Source organism: Protopterus annectens, chromosome 1.part0 (assembly GCF_019279795.1).
Source record: "Protopterus annectens isolate FY-2018-M chromosome 1.part0, PAN1.0, whole genome shotgun sequence".
Lineage (NCBI taxonomy): Eukaryota > Metazoa > Chordata > Ceratodontiformes > Protopteridae > Protopterus > Protopterus annectens.
Genome location: NC_056725.1, coordinates 621,146,750 through 621,167,646, shown reverse-complemented (window position 1 = coordinate 621,167,646; position 20,897 = coordinate 621,146,750). Strand labels below are relative to the sequence as shown.

At 39.5% G+C, this 20,897-nt stretch overlaps 1 protein-coding gene across 3 annotated transcripts in view; it reads right to left on the bottom strand.

The window, feature by feature from the left end:
• UBR2 (ubiquitin protein ligase E3 component n-recognin 2) overlaps window positions 1–20,897 on the bottom strand; it is a 5,196,118-nt gene that overhangs the window by 1,073,269 nt on the left and 4,101,952 nt on the right. For all 3 annotated transcript variants that reach the window (XM_044061864.1, XM_044061881.1, XM_044061872.1), the window contains exon 37: window positions 7,281–7,377. In XM_044061864.1, the coding sequence (XP_043917799.1) occupies window positions 7,281–7,377 (97 nt within the window). The remainder of the gene's footprint in view (window positions 1–7,280; window positions 7,378–20,897) is intronic.

Here is a 20,897-nt window from a genome sequence, read left to right as displayed (position 1 = left end):
ACCTGAGGCGGAGGATCTCTGGGTCCTGTAGCAAGAGAAGTGGCAGAGATGTCAACAGGCACTATAGAGGGAGGAGCTAAGGGAACAGACTGCTGGCTGATACCAGTGGCCAGCACACTCTTCATCACCTCGAATGCTCCCTCCCAGGCAGGTCCGAGAGAACCCGTTCCGAAGAGCTAGGAACTCCAGGGACCACCGAAAGGGAAGTCTCCGAGGCAGATGTCGGAGCCGAGCTCACCAAGGCCGAGGCTCCAAGGGGAAGAGCGGTTCGGACAAGGGTCCGATGCCACTCACCCCCTCGGAGGAGACCATGGAAGCCCGGCCACCGAATCCCTCTAAGGAAGGTCTCGAAGAGGAGATAAGAGTAGAGGCTGAAGGGACAGAAGGGGGTATCCATCCCTCAGCCGTAGCAGTAACTATTCCTGAAGACTCCAACTCCAAGCTCTGGGGTAGAGTTGAAGGAGGAACTGTAACGGGGTGTGGACCAATAGTCGTCTGTTGAGACGGACTATGTAACATTTGGGCCAGTGCCTGTGACTTAAGTAATCTACTGACCACTCTCTCTAAGTCATGGTCTGAAAGCCTGGATGACCTTGAAGATTGGCTCCGATGGCTCCGTTCCGAGAGGAGAGGTGAAGCCGGAGCCGAAAGTATCGGCTCCAAGGAAGGAGACCTCGACCTCTTCCTCGAAGGAGCCATCGGAACCGATGAAACTATTGAACCTGTCGGAGCCGACAACTTATCGGAGCCGACAGGTAGCCTCGATGCATCGGCTCCAGCCGGAGCCGATACAGCCACAAACGTAACGGTGTCGGAGCCGATCGGAGCCGACACCGATGCCTGTGCCACATGGTGGTCGGAGCCGACACCGAAGTGGTCGATGCAGAATCGGCACCGATAGCCATCGGTGCCGAAGGCTTGGTTAAGCCAGAATCGGCTCCAGCCGGAGCCGATCTCGACTCAGAACAAGTCGGAGCCGAGGCCGCAGGCTTTGACACAGAAGCCTGGGCCTTGGAAGACTTGGCAGTCTTAGGTGGAGCCGACTTAGCCGGAGAGCCCTCCGGCTTAAGAAGGCCCCTGAGTATTAATTTGTTTCTTCTTTCCTGCAGGACTCTCTGGCTGAAAGAATGACATATAGCACAGGAGTCCTGCAGGTGAAGAGGCCCCAGGCAATAAAGGGAAGAAGTGTGACCGTCTGTCAGAGACATCTTCTGACAGCACGAGTCACACTTCTTAAAGCCTGAGACCCTTTCTTTTGACATGGTGTAACACAAACACACACACACACCAGTCAAAGAATTTAAATTTAAATATACCAAAAAGGTATAACTACAAACACACACACACACCCTAACGGGGGGGGGATGGGATGGGTAAAGTCTGACTAAAAAAATAATAAGAGACAGACAAATTTCTGTCAGAAACAGATTAAAACTAAATAAAAACTAACAATAAGGGGTTTTTAAGTTAAAGGGGCTAAATTAGCGAATTAGTAAATCACTTACCAGGAGCTGGTAAAAGGAGGACCTCATAAGCGAAGCGGCAAACGAGATCTGGGGACTTACCGCCTTGCATCATGGGATATGGGGCTGCCTCGAGCTGGTAAAAGTGACTCTCGAGCTTAGCAAGTGCCGAGTCGGAGCCGAGGGATCGGCTCCGAACCCATCAAGCAAGAATGAAGGCGAGATTGACAACTTAACATTGAATGGTTTGGTTAAGAGCCACACTGGATACTACCTTTGGCATAAATGTTGGGTTTGTCCTTAGAGAGACCCTGTTCTGATGAAAAATAATGAAAGGTTCCACTGCCATTAATGCCTGTAACTCTGAGACTCTTCTTGCTGAAATTATTGCTAGACGCAGAGCAGTTTTCCATGATAAGAATGTTATATCATCTGTATTGGCTGGCTCAAAATGAGGCAGTTTGAATTTTTCTAAAACAAAATTGAGGTCCCAAGTAGGTATTGGTGCTCTCCTTGGGGGTCTTATGTTTTTTGCCCCTCTGAGGTACTGTCAGTAGTGGATGAGAGAAAATAGGAGGTTCTGTATTGTAATGAGCTGAAATGGCAGTGGCATGGATCTTAATTGATGAGAAGGATAGGCCTTTGTCCAGCATCTCAGTTAGGTATTGTAAAATCTGAGGTATATTTGGAACAAGTGGTTTGAGTCCTTTTGCCTGGTTCCAAGCACAGAATCTCTTCCATTTTTCTGCATAAGATTTCCTAGTGCTGGGCCTCCTGGCTTCTAAAATGACATCCATAACAGCTTTAGAGAGAGGTGTGGTCTGAGTGTCTATATTATCTGCCATGCAGCCAGATTTAAGGTTCTGAGTTGACTGTGCAGAATCTGATTGTTTTGTTGAGTCAGATGATGAGGAATTTGAGGTAAAGGCCAGGCTGGGCCTTGAGACAAGCTCTTTAGGATTGGGTACCAGTGCTGGCGTGGCCAGTCTGGGGCAATCAGGATCATTTTTGGCTTCTCTTTTCTGACTTTTAGGAGCACCTTGGGAAGAAGAGGCAGTGGAGGAAAGGCATAAACTGTCAGGGTTTTCCAGCTGAATAATAGAGCATCCACTTTCCATGCTTGTGAGTGATAAGTTCTTGTGCAGAATCTCTGTAGTTGGCAGTTGTGAGGGGAGGCAAAAAGATCTATGTCTGGGCCTCCCCATTTCCTAGTTATCATGCTGAAGACCTGTGGATTTAGTTTCCATTCATGAGGATCCATGAGATTACTGCTTAGTTAGTCTGCCAGTGTATTTTTCATTCCTGGCAGGAATTGTGCCTGCAGATGTACTTGATAGGTCAGTGCTGTGTTACACAAAGTCACGGCTTGCCTGCAGAGGGGGTAGGAATGTGTGCCCCCTTGCTTGTTTATGTACCACATAACTGTGGTATTGTCCGTCTTTAGTAATAGTTGTCCTGGATGTAGTAGATCCTTGAAGGCTGTCAGGGCATTCTGTACAGCTAGCATCTCTTTTTGATTGATGTGAAGATGCATTTGCTCCTTGGGCCACGTGCCCTGAATACATTTTCCTGCCATGTGTGCCCCCAGGCATAATCCGAAGCATCTGTTGTTATTGTCTGCCTTGCTGTGGGTAAGGTGAAAGGCTGTCCCTTGTTGTGGTGACAGGTCAGTGCCCACCATCGAAACTCCTGTTGCAGGCAGGGAATTAGAGTTATTATTGTTTCCAGGCTGTGGCAATGTTGACTCCAAACACTTTTTAGATACCATTGTAGTTTCCTCATATGCAGTCTTGCATATGGAATTAGTAGAATGCAGGACGCCATGAAGCCCAGGGCCTGCAGAATTTTTCTTGCAGGGAGCTGGGTCTTTGTTGCCATCATTAGAAAGTAATGAGTCAGTTGCCTTTGCTTGTCTGGCGTGAGATAAGCCATCTGGGCAGTTGTATTTAAGCTTGCACCCAGGAATATTATCTCTTGAGAGGGCACTAGTTTTGATTTATTTTCGTTTACTGTGTACCCTAGGCAAATTAGTAATCTTTTTTACAAACGCCAGATGCTTTAGTAGAATGTCCTTGCTCTCTGCTTGAATAAGGTAGTCGTCCAAGTAGGGATATATTTAAATTCCTTTCTGTCTGCAAAATGCAATTACTGGTGCCAGGCATTTTGTGAAGACCCTGGGCGCAGTAGATAAGCCAAAGGGCAGTGCAGAGAACTGGTAATGCATTGAGCCAGCTATGAATCTGAGGTATCTTCTGCACGACTGTCTGATTGGGACATGCAGGTATGCCTCCTTGAGGTCCAAAGTAACTAGCCAAGCCCCCTTGGCCAGCATGGGTAGAAGTTGCTGCAGTGTTAACATTTTGAATTTTGGAACATCCAGGAAAGTATTTAGGATTGACAGGTCCAGTATTGGTCTCCAGGCTTTGTCCTTTCTGGGAACCAGGAAAAGTCTTGAGTAAAATCCTTATCCCTGTTCTTGCTGTGGTACTCTTTGAATAGCTCTCATGTCCATGACAGCAGAAATTTGTTTTTGTGCCTCTGCCCATTGGTTTTGTGGCAGGTCCGGCATACCTTTTGATTTTGGAAGGGTGTCAAAGTGGAACCTGTAACCCTGAGAAACAATATTCAGTACCCATTTGTCCTGGGTGATCATGTGCCAATTTTGTGAGAAAAATGCTAGCTTTCCACCTAAGGGTGCTGCCAAAAGGTTAAGGGCTTTTCATTTTTTAGAGGAAAGTCATTGAGACTGTTTTCTATAAGGTTGTGATTTGTCTTCTCCTCCTTTGGGGGCTGAAGCACCCCATTGTTTAGGTCTGTATGAGCCTTGGGGCTCAGATCTGCCTCTTGGGCGTCTGTATCTGCCTCTTTGTGGCCTGTCTGACACCGGAAAGGACCAATTTTTTGAAGGCCAGTTTCTGCTAAACCTAGGTGGTTGAACCTGTAAGAAATCCTTTACTGTCTGCATTGACTTTGCTTTATCCTCCAGTTTCTTTAACACCTCTTCTGCCTTAACACCAAACAAAGTATGATGCTGTAGTAGAGCATCCAATAATTTTACTTTGACATGTTCAGGTAAACTTTGTTCTTTCAACCAAGCATGCCTTCGAATGACAGAGCCTGTAACTGCGGCTCTACAAGAAGCCTTTAATGAATCAAAACCACATTGCAGAGTATGCTTTCCCACTTGTTCAGCTGCATGCAATAAATCCTGCATTTCCTTATTGTCAGGACATTCTGAGTTTGTAAGCATTTTCTGTTTTAACAAAGACATGAGGTACTGTTGATATTTAAGCATGTGAAATTGGCAGTTTAAAGCCCTTACAGCTAAAGTAGCAGAAGTGTACACTTTTTTCCCCCATCTATCCAGAGCTCTAGAATCCCTATCAGAGGGAACAGGGTTTTTTGCAGTGGAAGCCTTAACCCCTTTGGGACCCTGAGAAATTGCTTCTGGGTCAGCAGCAGCAGCAGGGTTTTTATAAAGAAATTTATGAGAGTTTGGGACCCTATAGTACCTGTCTGGCTTGATTGGTGCAGGGGGTAAAGAATCAGAAGACAGACTGGATTCAGAGAAACATCATCAACTATATCAAGCACACGGGGGATAGGCCAGGGGCCTGTGCTGAGGCAATAAAAGAAAGTCTCTGAGCCTTTTCTTGGATTCTGAATAATCCCGGCCCTCCCAATGGAAATGCTCCCTCATGGTGTGCAAGGTTTCCCCAAAAGAATAATCCTCTGGCGGAGAGGCTGAAGGTATAGATTCTTCTGCATCAGAGTCCTCATAGGGAGGGAGAGAACATCCCTGATCTGAGGAGGAATCAGAGGAAATAGAAACCTGGTCAGAGGAGTCATAGTCAGTGTCTTGCCTAGGCCTTTTATCAGGAGGGGGATGGGAACCCCTGATCAAAATAATTAGGTCCTCAGCCATTTTAAGCATCTGTTTCTTTGGCATGGATGACTGTCCAGGAGAATGCTGTACTTGTTTCCTTGTCTTTAATGGTGTTTTTGACTTTGCCTTGGCTGCTGTAGTGGACTTAATAGTAAGCTGTGAAGTTCTGAAAACACCCTCAGAAGCCGATGCCTGCTCAGCAGCTCTGGACTCATCTGAGGGAATAGTTTCCGCAGGCCCAATACCTTGAGTTTCCAGAGGCCTAGGTGTCTCCACGTGGGAGTCGGATATGGCATGTGGCTCTGAGATAGCGGGTGTCAGGGGCTGCGAAAGCGCCTGAGAACCAGCGAACCAACGACTGGCCTAGAAGAGGCTTCGTCTTCGGTTTTGGACCTCGGATGCCTGTCCTTTTCCTTGTCTTTGCGTTATGAATTCCGGTCGTCGGTTGTTCCGGCGGCATTATGTAGGTAAACCTTCGGCCAAAGTAATATAAAGCAAAATCAAACAGATGCTTAATAGTGTGTTTGTTGAATCTAGCACAAAACCGACAACTAGTAACGTCGTAGTAAGGGCCTAGGCAAGGAATACAGTAAGAGTAAAAATCCTTATGAGGTATTTGCTTCCCACAAGAGATACAATTGTTAATTTTTACTGACATCAGTCTGGAGCAAGAAAAAGTTTCCCCAACGGGGTACTTAGCTTTATTGAAGACTTTGGTTCTGAAATTCGATTTCAAAAATCTCAGGAGTCGGCTGACCGGCACTTGCGAACTGCTTTTGCTTCGGGCACCGCGCGGCAAGAAATACTGAAGAAAATGGCGTAGGCTGCATCTTTTATACCCCTGCCGCACTGACGTCAGGGAAGAGGCGACAGCAACTGACGCCGGACCTAGACTTTGGAATTCTGGCCGACTGCGGGTAGCCTGCCTGCAGGATAACCCAAGTGTAATGACTGCAACAGTGAAACACGATGAACATCTACCTATCTATTCCTCTAGTGTTGGAAGTGAATCTGACTTATTTTTCCTTTAAATTACTAGTAGCCATTCTCCTGTACAAAAGCTGGAACTTCAACTGCTTTTTGCTAAACAGTTGCAAGGTCTCACAGCCTTTTTCTAAGTTGATTTTCTCGTACTTTCTCCAAATTTCTTCTATGCAGGCATCCAGGCTTAGTAATTATCAGCAAGTAACTGAATTTTAAATAAACTGAACTTTTATTGGCTTTTTAAATAATCAGCAGTCATAGTGAAGGTGTGGGAGATGGCCTTAGCTTTCTGAAGATGTCAGGTTGTTTCCTGGGCAGGAAACAACCCATATAGCCAAAAGGATACTGCAGCAGTGAAAATGATGAACATGAGCCTACTATAGGATGCACTGCAGCATGGTGCTACACCAGTATGATAGTCCACATGTAACCTTCTTATTCAACACAGACATAACACCAGCAGTCATTACTAGAAGCAAAGTACCACAGCAATAACAGTAGCAGTATTTACCAGCAACCACCTAAAAGCAATATTGTTTTTATATTACAGAACCCCATTACCCAGCAGTAACCCTGATCTTCCAGGAAAAGAATACTTAAACAGAACACAGAACTCTTGCTGATTTCATTGCCTAATGGTTAAGATTTTAACTGCACTGATTCACATAGGTGAAACCTTTTACCTAAAAAATGATCTGTTCAGTGTGGAACTATTAAACACAAGTTCTGTGCATGTCATTTCCCCTTTTGCACATAAGCACAGGGTAATAATTGACGATTAAAATTTATACACTGTGAAAAAAATATATGACAATATGTAATGCAGCAACATGATCAAGACTGCCAGTAAATTAAAACATTACAAAGTCAACATGAAATAAAACCGAGATATACAGTAAAAAAGATGCTAACAAATTATGAAAAAAATAAATAAAAATAAAACTTACCAGCCAAAAGCCGTACAAAATGTTTCTGCACAACAGGAAGTGGTGAAACTGTCCAATGTGCTGCAGAAAATCTAGTCAATGATGCAAGGCAGTCTTCCTATTTAAATAGAGTTTAAAAGAAAATTCAGTTAGAGTTATGTAACAATGAAAAGCAAACATAACTTCTGAACGTGACAATAGCTCAAAGTACAGTGACTGATTACCAACCAACAGTGTACAACATAAACAATCACTCAAACAATTGACGTGATGTCAGGGCTAAAAAAGACTACTGACACAAAGTTTTGTTCAGCGCTTTCATTCAATCTAAAATAATGAACTTCTTCAGAACAAATGACCCACCTTACAAAAACTTATTTAAATGCAATCAATAAATTAATCATCCAATCACACAACAAATATGAAAATTAAATGTTAGTTAAAATATTAAATGAATATCAACAAGGAATTTTTTGTTGACACAATTAACATCATCTATCTTTTAAAAGGCACTTAATATTAAGTGTACTGTTTAACCCAGGAAGTATTTCTGCATTTAAAAACAGTTGCCATTTCAATTCATTGATTTTTAAAGCAGTAGTAAAATCAGTAACATATGGTGCCTGATTAACAAAATCTAATATAAAGAAAATACATTTCTTTAAGTCTGTACATTCTTCAGCATGTCTGGCCAATGCATTATCAAAATCATTTTTTCTTTATTGGCAACCGATGCCCATAAATCCTCTTATAAAGTGCCCTAGTAGTTTTCCCAACATAAAAACTACTACAGGTGGTGCAGGAAGACAAACAGACTATACCACAACTTTTACAATTGAATCTACCCTTACTATAAATCATCTTTTGGATGTGTGTAAAATAAATACTTTTGGACTCTATAAACCTACATTGCTTGCAATTGTAACATGGTTAGGTCCCGCCTGGGCAACGGGAATTGTAAGAAACAGATGGCCCACCTATCTCAAGAATGGCTTTAATGTTGGCTACTTTTTTGCAAACAAATGTAGGATGACCTCCTAGAACCCTAGCTAGATCACTGTTACCTAAAATAATTTTCCAGTTGTTTATAACAACTTGCTTGACCGCTTGTGAGTCAACACAAATAGGTACAGGAAAAGCACAATCCAAACATGTGTTCTTTTTGGATTCATTATATTTAGGGGTAAAGCCACTAGTTAAAATAGGGGAAAACCTGTCTGTTCTAGCTTGAACAACTTCATCTTTAATAGAATACAATTTTTCTTTTGGATATCTTCTATTAACAAACATAGATATAAGTTTGTCTGTTTCAACAATAAAATTTGAATAATTGGAAATGAGTCTACTTAGACATATAATTTGCCCACGAACCAAGTTAAATTTTATAAATGATGAATGCTCGCTATGAAAGTGTAAACAATTGTTAGTATAAGTGTCTTTTCTATACACTGTTCTAGAAAAAGTTCTTCTCTTGGTGTCCAAAGTAATACTGAGATCTAAATAAATGTACATTCAAATCTACACTATTCAGCTCAAATCTCAAACCACTTCCATTAACATTAATGTCATCCAAAAAACTATTTACCTGCTCAGTGGACCCATTCCAAATAAAAAATAATAAATCGTCTATATAACATCTGTACATAGAAAAATATTCAAATCCATCCAACTTTGTTAAACATGACAGTTTCCACCAACTTAAAACTAGGTTGGCAAATGCTGGTGATACTTTCGCTCCCATGGCTACCTCACATGTTTGATAGTATATTTTCTCATCAAACAGAAAGAAATTGTTTTTCAACATTAGGTCCAGCAAAAGGCAGATAGAGTTAAACATCTCCAAAAGTTGTATGCCTTGCCAAAAAATGTCTAAAAAATTCAATACCCGTTATCTGGTCAATAGAAGTATATAGTGAAGCAATATCCACTGTGACTAAACAAGTTTTGGTCTCCAAAATGTTTTAATAAATCTAAAAACTGCCACGAGTCTTTTAAAAATACAATGTTTTGGATGTAAGGGGATTCAATAAATGATCCAAATAATGTGAAATGGTAACTGTCTGCCCCTTCTTGGCCAAAACTATAGGCCTAAAGGGGGGATTTGTCAAATCCTTATGGACCTTTGGTATTTCAAACAAACTGCCTAATACTAGTTCCTCAATAAAAAGAAATTCAAAAGTGGCTAAATTAATGTAATTTCTATTCAGTAGGTCCATCAAATAATTGTCTGTGTCCAAAGTTCCTCCTGACCACATCTTTACTTACTAACTGATAATTCTTTTGGTCACTCAACAGTTCATTCATACAAGTTTTATAATAAGATGTGTTCATAATAACTAAGCCATTTCCTTTATCGGCTTTCATAAACCGATAGTTATGGCTTTATCTAAGAATCCTTAGTTCTGTGAGTTCACTGGTGTTAAAAGCTTTCTTGTTATGTTTGGTGTTACATATACACCCAATATCATTTTCACAAAGCTCACTAAACACATTGAGTCTAGGCATCAGCCTAGGATTAATATTACTAGGCTTCCTACATTCTGTGCTAGAATTATGTTCAACACCATCAAAAACATATTTTAAATTTAACTTTCTAGTGTACAATTTAAGATCAATAACTGTGTCAGTAACTGGTGCTTTAATTGGAAGAACGAAGGAAAATCCTTTTTCTAATACCTTACGTTGGACATCAGTAAGTTCTAAGTCACTGAGATTATAAATTTTACTTAACGGGACTACCTCTTGCAGTTTTTCTTTGAACCTATATTCCCCTTCACCTTGCCTTTCTTATCATTGTTGTTCACCTCGGGTGACTTCATTTGTAAAGTAGTACGAGAACTATTGCCTTCTTCTGGATCATCAGTACAAACCTGTGTGTGGCCACTATCTCTGTTGTTTCCATTGTTATTACTCGTTTTCAAAACATTATTCTGTAGTTGACCTACATCATCTACTACATCTTTAGTGGCTAACAAAGAAACATTCCTATTATTCAAAACATAAGCTGAACTGTTAGCATAACATAGAAAGTCACATGCTAACTTGTTATGTTTTCTAGTAATCAAGGTAGCAACGTGTCTTTGCAATTTAGGTTGAATACCATCATACAATGTTTTAAAAGAACAGAAATTATCATTTAAAATGACATTATTTAGTTCAGTCACTTCTCCTTTCAACTGCTCGATTTTAGTTGAATTATGCTTAATTAACAATTTCCGGGCTTTAATGCCCGTTTTGTTATAAAGTTCTACCAGTTCAAAATATATAACATTGGAGTGAGTGATGACATTAGGAAAACGATAACATCTAAGACCAAAAGGCACTTATTTGAGTTCAACACAGGTGTGCAGATAAAAGTTATCGTATTCTAGAGAATGCAACATGAAAAGTTCCTTTTCTAACAGGAAGACATTAGACTTACAGTTAGATGGTGTCATTTCAGTCCTCTGATTTTTGTTGGTCTCAAAGAAATTATCTATTTGAAAAACTGCGGTGGCAAAAGGATTAATGGGGCTGGCATGAATGAAATCTTCCCTGTTTCCAATCTCTAAAACTGCTACCTTTGTAGAATCGCTACTGGAACTACTGGCAGTAAGTTTCTTGTTCTGTTTAACTGTTTTAATTGGCTGAACACCGAAACCCTGACAATTTGAAATACCAGTAATTTTATCAAGTAAACTTTGAGCCTTACTAATGCCAGTGTAAGACTGTGTAATAGTGTTCAAATCTTCGGGAATGCTATGTGTGCTGAGATCAAGGTTATCATCTGAGTCACTTCCTACAAGTGACAATGAAGTAGTCAGATGTCCAGTAAATCCAATACCAGAGGCAGTCGCAGCCATTTAATAGTACTGCTGGTGGTGAAAGACTTGAAAATGAAGAACAAACGAAACCACCAATCCAACATGAAAAACAATAGACTTTTAAAACAAGAAACGTGAGGTCAGGGCTGAAAAAGACTACTGACACTGAAAGTTTTGTTTAGCACTTTCATTCGATTTAATACAACAAAATCATCAGAACAAATGACCAACCTTACAAAAACGTATTTAAATGCAATCAATAAATTAATCATCCAATCGCAGAATGAATATTCAAATTAAATGTTAAAATATTAAAGGAATATCACCAAGGAATTTTTTTGTTGACACAATTAATAATATCTTATCTTTTAAAAGGCACATAATATTAAGTGTACCTTTTAACCCAGGAAGTCCTTCTGCATTTAAAAATACTTGCCATTTCAATTGTTTGATTTCTAAAGCAGTATTAAAATCAGTAACATACGATGCCTGATTAATAAAATCTAATACAAAGAAAATACATTTCTTGAAGTCAGTACATTCTTCAGCCTGTCATTATTAAAATCTTTTTTCTTTATTGCCAAACGATGCTCATAAATCCTCTTATAAAGTGCCCTAGTAGTTTTACCAACATAAAAACTACTACAGGTGGTGCAGAAAGCCAAATAGACTATACCACAACTTTTACAACTGAATCTACACTTACTACAAAAGAACAATTGTATTATATTAAAGATGAAGTTGTTCAAGCTAAAATAGACAGGTTTTCCTCTATTTTAACTAGTGGCTTTACCCCCAAATATAATGAATCCAAAGACAACACACATTTGTATTGTGCTTTTCCTGTACCTATTTGTGTTGACTCACAAGCAGTCAAACAAGTTGTTATAAACAACTGGAAAGTTATTTTAGGTAACAGCGACCTAGATAGGGTTCTAGGAGGTCATCCTACATTTGTTTACAAAAAAGTAGCCAACATTAAAGCCATTCTTGAGATAGGTGGGCCATCGGTTTCTTACAATTCCCGTGGCCCAAGGGGGACCTATCCATGTCACAACTGCAAACAATGTAGGTTTAGAGAATCATCCAAAAGTATTTATTTTACACACATCCAAAAGATGATTTATAGTAAGGGTAGATTCAATTGTAAAAGTTGTGGTATAGTCTATTTGGCTTCCTGCACCACCTGTAATAGTTTTTATGTTGGGAAAACTACTAGGGCACTTTATAAGAGGATTTATGAGCATCGGTTGCCAATAAAGAAAAAATACTTTAATAATGCCTTGGCCAGACATGCTGAAGGACATACAGACCAAGAAATTTATTTTCTTTGTATTAGATTTTGTTAATCAAGCAGCATATCTTACCAATTTTAATACTACTTTAGAAATCAAATAACTGAAATGGTAAGAGTTTTTAAATGCAGAAAGACTTTCTGGGTTAAATGTTTCACTTAATATTAAGTGCCTTTTAAAAGACAGATGATGTTATTAATGTGTCAACAAAAAATTCCTTGTTGATATTCCTTTAATATTTTAACATTTAATTTGCATATTCGTTGTGTGATTGGATGATTAATTTATTGATTGCATTTAAATAATAAATTTCATCCTGTAGCTGTTGTACCTTCCCTACCCCTCTGTTCGTTGTGCCTGCACAGCAATTTGCACGGGTTTCTTTCCTGAGGGACCCCCCCCCCAACACACATACATGGGATTCACTGCATAAAGCAATTTCTACCCTCTCCACTGAAGCTGTCTATCTTAACTAAGTAAAACCTCTGGGAAGCAAGAACCTGACTCCCTCCAGCTTTTCAATTGTAACAGTTTGCACGGGTTTCTTTCCTGAGTGACCCCCCCACCTGTGATTCACTGCATAAAGCAATTTCTACCTTCTCCACTTTCAATTGTAATAGGTGAACTGCAATTTAGCTTTTGTAAACTGTAGAGGCTTAATGTTGTATGCACAACAACAGTGCATCCTGTAGCTGTTGTACCTTCCCTACCCCTCTGTTCGTTGTGCCTGCACAGCAAGTAAGTTACTTTGCATTACTGTCCTCTTATTACTGTTAGCTGCTGATTTATTTGGTTATTACTGTTAACTACTGAGGTATTTGATGGTGCTAACCTGTAACTGCTGTTCAGAACTCCTATGTTTTGAGAGCTAGCTAATGTTCTAACTTACAAACTGCTTGTTTTTTTATCTTGTTTTATGAAGATATACCTTTAATTGTTGAATATCTGACAGACATCCTGCCAACTGTTTTGCAGAGGTCATTCATATTCTGATTACATTTGTAAGCATTCCTATGGCATGCTACTGTACTTAGAAGACTTACAGGCCGGGCTTTATAATTGCTTTTATAGAAGGCTAAGTGAACACAGTTCATGTTACTGTTAGTTCATACGGAATAACATAGCTCTAGAATTATTGTCCTAAAACAGCCATACTTTGCTTTGTGCATTATATCCTGTGTGTATTCACTGAAATATACAGCTGTTATCACTGGACTTAGAGGTTGTATGTTACTGCTGTTAGTCTGTGGTTTTAGAGAGCTGATACTGTATGCACTATAATCCATTTTAATTATAATGTATGTAATATAATTAATTTTACTCTCCAGCTCTATTCCTTGCATGCTCTCCCCTTCACATTCTTGTAACCTTTGCACTAATTCTGCATAATTTACCTTTATTTTTCAGTTTGCACATTTTTTTTTCCTGAGTGACCCCCTCCCACCTGGGATTCACTGCATAAAGCAATTTCTACCTTCTCCACTGAAGCTGGCTATCTTAACTAAGTAAAACCTCTGGGAAGCAAGAACCTGACTCCCTCCAGCTTTTCAACTGTAATAGGTGAACTACAATTTAGTTTTTGGAAACTGTAGAGGCTTAATGGTGTATGCACAACAACAGTGAAGGGATCTAGCCCAATTGCCACTAGATTGGGCTATAGTACTTTGAATCAGCCTTACACTCACACAGTGTTCCAGTCCCAAGCATTTACTTTTTAATTTGGTAATTTCGCCCCCTCCTTATTGACTACATTTGCTAGTTTACCCGTAGGATCCAATTAAAATTAGCCTGAAAATTGGTGTAAAATTAAAAAAGAATAAATTAAAGTACAGCCAAAAACATTGCTTACATACAATCATGCAAACCAAACCAAAAGCCCAAGGTAACTCTCAGAGTCAGTGTTAGCCTCGCTTCGCTCCCCTCCCTGCCCCCAAATCTCACCTGCCCCCACTAGTGCTAAATTTACACCAGACTTTGCCACTCCCCTCCTGCTAAGTACCAATCAGCACCTCACACATCACTGAGCAACCCTGCCCCCTTAACCCATTTCCTTCTCTCTCATTCTTCCACACTCTGTTAGCACAGTCAGCCATCAAATTTGGCCTACCCCCTATCAAAATGCAAACAAGCAAAAAAAAAAACACTAATTACCCAAATGCCTATACTGTTTCTATTTTACCATCTCAATGCCTACAAACAAACACGACCATGCTATTCACTACCCAAATGGTCAGACACCCACAACTTCACACATAACACCAAACACTTTATCTTTCCCAGCACACCAAATATACCACCCTCTATAAAATACCACCCCTGTACAGCCACAAAACATAATCCAAAAGACAAAGACTATATAAAGCTTATAAACAAACTCCTAAAGCTCAGAATATCCTGTCACTATAACCTTATAACACATGGGGACATTCATCCCAACCCTAGCCCACCCACACCCAATAACCTCCACTCCCCTACCACAACCCCCACAGTCAAGCTACCCATGAATACTACTAGTTCCCTCCTAGCATTTCACCTAAATATTAGAAGTATTAACAATAGGATTCCCAACCTACACACCGCCCTCCTAGCAATCCACTCCCCAGACATTGTGTCTTATGGAAACCTGGCTAAAACCCAGTACTACTGACAATGAGATACTACCTCCAGGATACAATATTCACCGATTAGACCATGCTACAAGGAAAGGAGGTGGGATAGCAGTCCTTTACAAAAATAGTCTAACCATTAACAGAGACACCATTCAACCTCCCCAATTCAATAACGTGGAACTCCTCATAACCAAGCTACAGATTAACCAAAACAAACACTTGAACATCGTCTGTGCATACATTCCACCAGGCAACAACCTAAATACCCTAGATCATCTCATTTACTGGATATCCACTACCTATCCCCATGAAACCATAGTTCTTGGTGATTTTAACACCGACTGACACCCCTGCTCCTCCGACCCCCCCCCCTCCCCACTCATATAAACTTATCTGGGTTTAAACAGACCATAACCTCTCCCCACTAGGATAAACAAACCAACCAACAAGGAAAGTATCCTAGACTGGATCCTAGTTAATAACCAACCCCAACTGTACACAGCTGGTATTCTCCCTGATGACCTCAGCGACCACTGCCTACCCTATATAATAAAACAAAGCAGGAAACCCTCACCAGCCCAAATATAAAACATTTAGAAACAGGAAAACCTTTGATGCTGCTATATTCAAAAATGAAATAAAAGCAGTTGACTGGTCAAAACTAAAAAATCTAACATTAGAGAAGGCCATAGATCATTTTAACACTAAATTCCTAAGTATCCTTGATTCCCATGCTCCAGCACGTACAATAAAAACTAGCTCAAATACAGCACTATGGCTCACAAAAGATACCAAAGCTAAAATCAAGACTAGAAACAGAGCCTGGGCCAGCTGGAGAACAACCAAAGCCCCACTTGACCATCTAAAATATCAAGTCAGGAATGATACAAAAAAATCTATTTTACTGGATAAAAAAAGCTTCTACCAAAATCTCCTACAAAAACACCACAGCAACCCTCAAATGTTCTGGGCAGGCTTAAATCAACTACTTTGTCCAGGTCACTCCATCACCCCAACCCCGGCTAACTACACCCATAATTCCTCAGAGACCATAGCTAGCGCCTTTAATAACTTTTTTACTGAAACAATCCAATCCCTAGCAAATCAACTAACCCCCTCTAACTTAAACCACATACCTAATCTACCTAATAATCATCCGGAATTTAGCTTCCAACCAATATCCACTAGTTTTATCAAAATACTTCTAAAAAAACTAAAACTTACCACCCTCGCTGCTGACCACCTCCCCGCAGAGTACCTACAAATAGCTGCAGATGCCATTGCATATCCCATATCTATCCTCATCAACAGAACCTTATCCGAAAATGCTATCCCCTACCTCTGAAAAATATCTCACGTCATCCCACTCCATAAAGGTGGTAGCTCCTCAGACACATCCAACTATAGCCCCATTGCCATTCTTTCCCCACTAACCAAAATAATGGATAAATGTGTACACAAGCAACTAATGCAATACCTTTCACAGAATAACTTACTATCCAACTCCCAGCATGGTTTCAGGCCATACCACAGCACCACCTCAGCCCTCCTTTCCTTTACTACAGCCATAAACCAAAACAGGAATGACAATAGACTAACCTCTACCCTCTTTCTTGACCTATAAAAAGCCTCTGACATGGTCAACCATGAACTTTTCATTCTTTCACTAAAATCTATTTCCCTCAACAAGCCTGCTATCCAGTGATTCCAGTCCTACCTGACTGGTAGACGGCAGGCGGTACTGTGGCAGGGCAAACTCTCCAGCCAGTTACCTCTCACACTTGGTGTCCCTCAAGGGTCCATACTAGGTCCACTACTCTTCTCTATTTTTATCAACAACCTCCACACTGCTATCCCTGAAGCCACCTGCATTCAATATGCAGATGATTCCACTCTCATCTGCTCAGCCACCTCCCCATCTGACTTGCAAATCTTAACCCAAAATACATTTAACACTAACGAGAACTGGCTCACCAACCGCCTTACTCCTGAACCCCAATAAAACTAAACTTCTACTCTTCTCTCCCACTAGTAGATCCACCACACTTTCATTCTCTGTCACATCTAACAATGGTACCACTATTTCCCCAGATAATCACACCAAACTGCTAGGGGTTATCATAGACAATAATCTCAAATTTGACTTACAGGTCAACAAAACCATACAGACCATCAATAAGAAGCTTTGATCACTTTATAGAAACAAGACTTTTTTAACCCCACTGGCTAGGAATGCAATCGCCCGATCACACCTACTCTCTACTCTTTTATATGCCTCGCCTGTACTCTCAAACCTCAACAAATCCGAACTAGGTAAGCTGTCCCGTAGCTACAATCATATTGCTAGATTCGCCACTGGCTCCACCTATAGAACTCATTACTGCCAGAACCTTAAACTAGAGTGGCTAGAACTGCCCAGCTTAATTCAATCAACTCTTAATAGCGCACAAAATTTTGTACAACCCTGAGGATACCCCCTCACTTAAAAATATTATTAAGCCATATAGCAACCTAAGATCCCTATGGTCAGCCGATAAACTACTGGTCCAAAACCACAAAGCTAATAACTCTGATGGTGAATCCCTGTTTGCCAACTTCATAGGCAAAACCTGGAATTCGTTGCCAAACTATATAACCCTACAATCCTCCAAAAGTCTCTTCAAAAAAAAACTCAAACAGTATCTCAAAGTGAATTGGCTATGCCCATGTACCAACCCTGATTAAGTTATAAACTAAAAGCATATTCTGCAATTATCATAACTTATAACTACATCACCAAGCTCTGCTTCCAATCTGATGTCTCTTACTTTTAATTGTCTGTCCATGGGGATTGTGAGTCCCTACTAAGGAACACTACTAACCCATTGTATGTAATCACTTTGTTTTTATTCTGTGTAATCTATGTAAGTTTGTCTATGTGGAGCTTTTCTCCCTGGGCCTCCGCTGAAAATGGACATGTATCCAGTCGGACTATCCCGGTAAACAACTGTAAAATAAATAAAATAAATAAATAAGTTTTTGTAAGGTTGGTCATTTGTTCTGATGAAGTTCGTTAAATTAAACTGAATGAAAGCGCTAAACAAATCTTTCAGTGTCAGTAATCTTTTTTAGCCCTGACATCACGTTTTTTGTTTTAAAAGTCTGGTGTTTTTCGTGTTGGATTGGTGGTTTTGTTTGTTCAAGTCTTTCACCACCAGCGGGACTGTTCAATGGCTGCAACTGCCTCTGGTAGTGAATTTACTGGACATCCGACTACTTCATTGTCACTTATAGGAAGTGACTCAGATGACAACCTTGATCTTAGCACACACAGCGTTCTTGAAGATTTGAGCATTATTATACAGAGTCTTACACTGGCTATTAGTAAGGCTCAAAGTTTACTTGATAAAATTACTGGTATTTCAAATTGTCAGGGTTTCGCTGTTCAGCCAATTAGAACAGTTGAACAGAACAGGAAACTTTCTGCCAGTAGTTCCAGTAGCGATTCTACAATGGTGGCAGTTTTAGAGACTGGAAACAGGGAAGATTTCATTCATTCCAGCCTCATTAATCCTTTTGGCACTGCAGTTAATCAAATAGATAATTTCTTTGAGACCAGTGGAAATCAGATAACTGAAATACCATCTAACTGTAAGTCTAATGTCTTCCTGTTAGAAAATAAACTTTTCAAGTTGCGTTCTCTAGAATATGACAACTTATCTGAACACCTGCGTTGAATGCAAACAAGTGCCTTTTGGTCTTAGATGTCATCGTTTTCCTCACTCAAGCCAATTATATACTCTAAAATGATAGAACTTTATAACAAAACAGGCACTGAAGCCCTGAAATTAATTAAACATAATTCAACTAAAATTGAGCAGTTGAAAGGAGAAATGACTGAGCTAAATAGTGTCATTTTAAATAACAATTTCTGTTCTTTTAAAACACTGTATGATGGTATTCAACCTAAATTGGAAAGACACATTGCTACCTTGATTACTAGCTAGCACGTGACTTTTTATCTTATTATAACAATTTAGCTTATGTTTTGAATAATAAGAATGTTTCTTTGTTAGCCACTAAAGACATAGTAGATGATGTAGGTCGACTACAGAATAATGTTTTGAAAAACAACAACAATGGAAACAACAGAGAGAGTGGCCACACAGGTTTGTACTGATGATCCAGAAGAAGGTAGTAGTGCTCGCACTTCTTTTCAAATGAAGTCACCTGAGGAGAACAACAATGGGAAGAAAGGCAAGGTGAAGGGGAATGTTGGTTCCAAGAAAAAAGGAAGTACTTCAAGAGGTAGTCCCGTTAAGTAAAATTTATAATCTCAGTGACTTAGAACTTACTGATGTCCAACGTAAGGTATAAGAAAAAGGATTTTCCTTAGTTCCTCCAATTAAAGCACAAATTACTGACACAGTTATTGATCTTAAATTATATACCAGAAAGTTGAATTTAAAATATGCTTTTGATGGTGTTGAACAAAATTCTAGCACAGAATGTAGGAAGCCTTGTAATATTAATCCTAGGCTGATGCCTATACTCAATGTGTTTAGTGAGCTTTGTGAAAATAATATTAGGCGTATATGTAACACCAAACATAAGAAAGCTTTTACCACCACTGAACTCACAGCACCAAGGACTCTTAAAAATAACCCATAACTATCGGTTTATGAAAGCCGATAAAGGAAATGGCTTAATTATGAAGACATCTGATTATAAAACATGTATGACTGAACTGTTGAGTGACAAAAAGAATCATCAGTTAGTAAGTAAAGATGTGGTCAGGAGGAACTTTTGACAGACAATTACTTAATGGACCTATTGAATATAAATTATATTAATTAACCACTTTTGAATTTCTTTTTATTGAGGAACCAGTATTAGGCAGTTTGTTCAGAATACCAAAGATCCATAAGGATTTGACAAATCTCCCCTTTAGGCCTACAGTTTTGGTCAAGGAAGGAAGGACAGTTACCATTTCACATTATTTGATGATTTACTGAATCCCCTTACATCCAAAGCATTGTATTTTTTAAAAGACTCATGGCAGTTTTTAGATTTATTAAAAAATTTTGTGTTTGTGGGGACAGAAACTTGTTTAGTCACAGTGGACATTGCTTCACTATATACTTCTATTGACCAGATAACGGGTACTGAATTTGTTAGACGTTTTTTGACTAGGCATATGACTTTTAGATATGTTATGATCAACTCTGTCTTTTGCTAGACCTAGTGCTGAAAAACAATTTCTGTTTGATGAGGAAAATATACCGTCAAACACACGGGATAGCCATAGGTGCGAAAGTAACACCAGCATTTGCCAACCTACTTTTAAGTTGGGGGAACTGTCATGTTTAACAAAGTTGGATGGATTTAAATATGTTTCTATGTACAGACATTATATAGATGATTTATTTGGAATGGGTCCACTGAGCAGTTAAATAGTTTTTGGATGACATTAATGTTAATGGAAATTGTTTGAGATTTGAGCTGAATAGTGCAGATTTGACTGTACTTTTTTTTAGATCTCAGTATTACTATGGACACTGAGTAGAACTTTTTCTAGTACAGTGTATAGAAAAGACGCATACTAACAATTTTTTACACTTTCATAACAAGCATCCATCATTTATGAAATTTAACTTTGTTCTTGGGCAAATTATATGTCTAAGTAGACTCATTTTCAATTATTACATTTTTATTGTTGAAACAGACAAACGTACATCTATGCTTGTTAATAGATTATACGCAAAAAAAATTGTATTCTATTAAAGATGAAGTTGTTCAAGCTAGAACAGACAGGTTTTCCCCTACTTTAACTAGTGGCTTTATACCTAAATATAATGAATCCAAAGATAGCACATGTTTGGATTGTGCTTTTCCTGTACCTATTTGTGGTGGCTCACAAGCAGTTAAAGAAGTTGTTATAAACAACTGGAA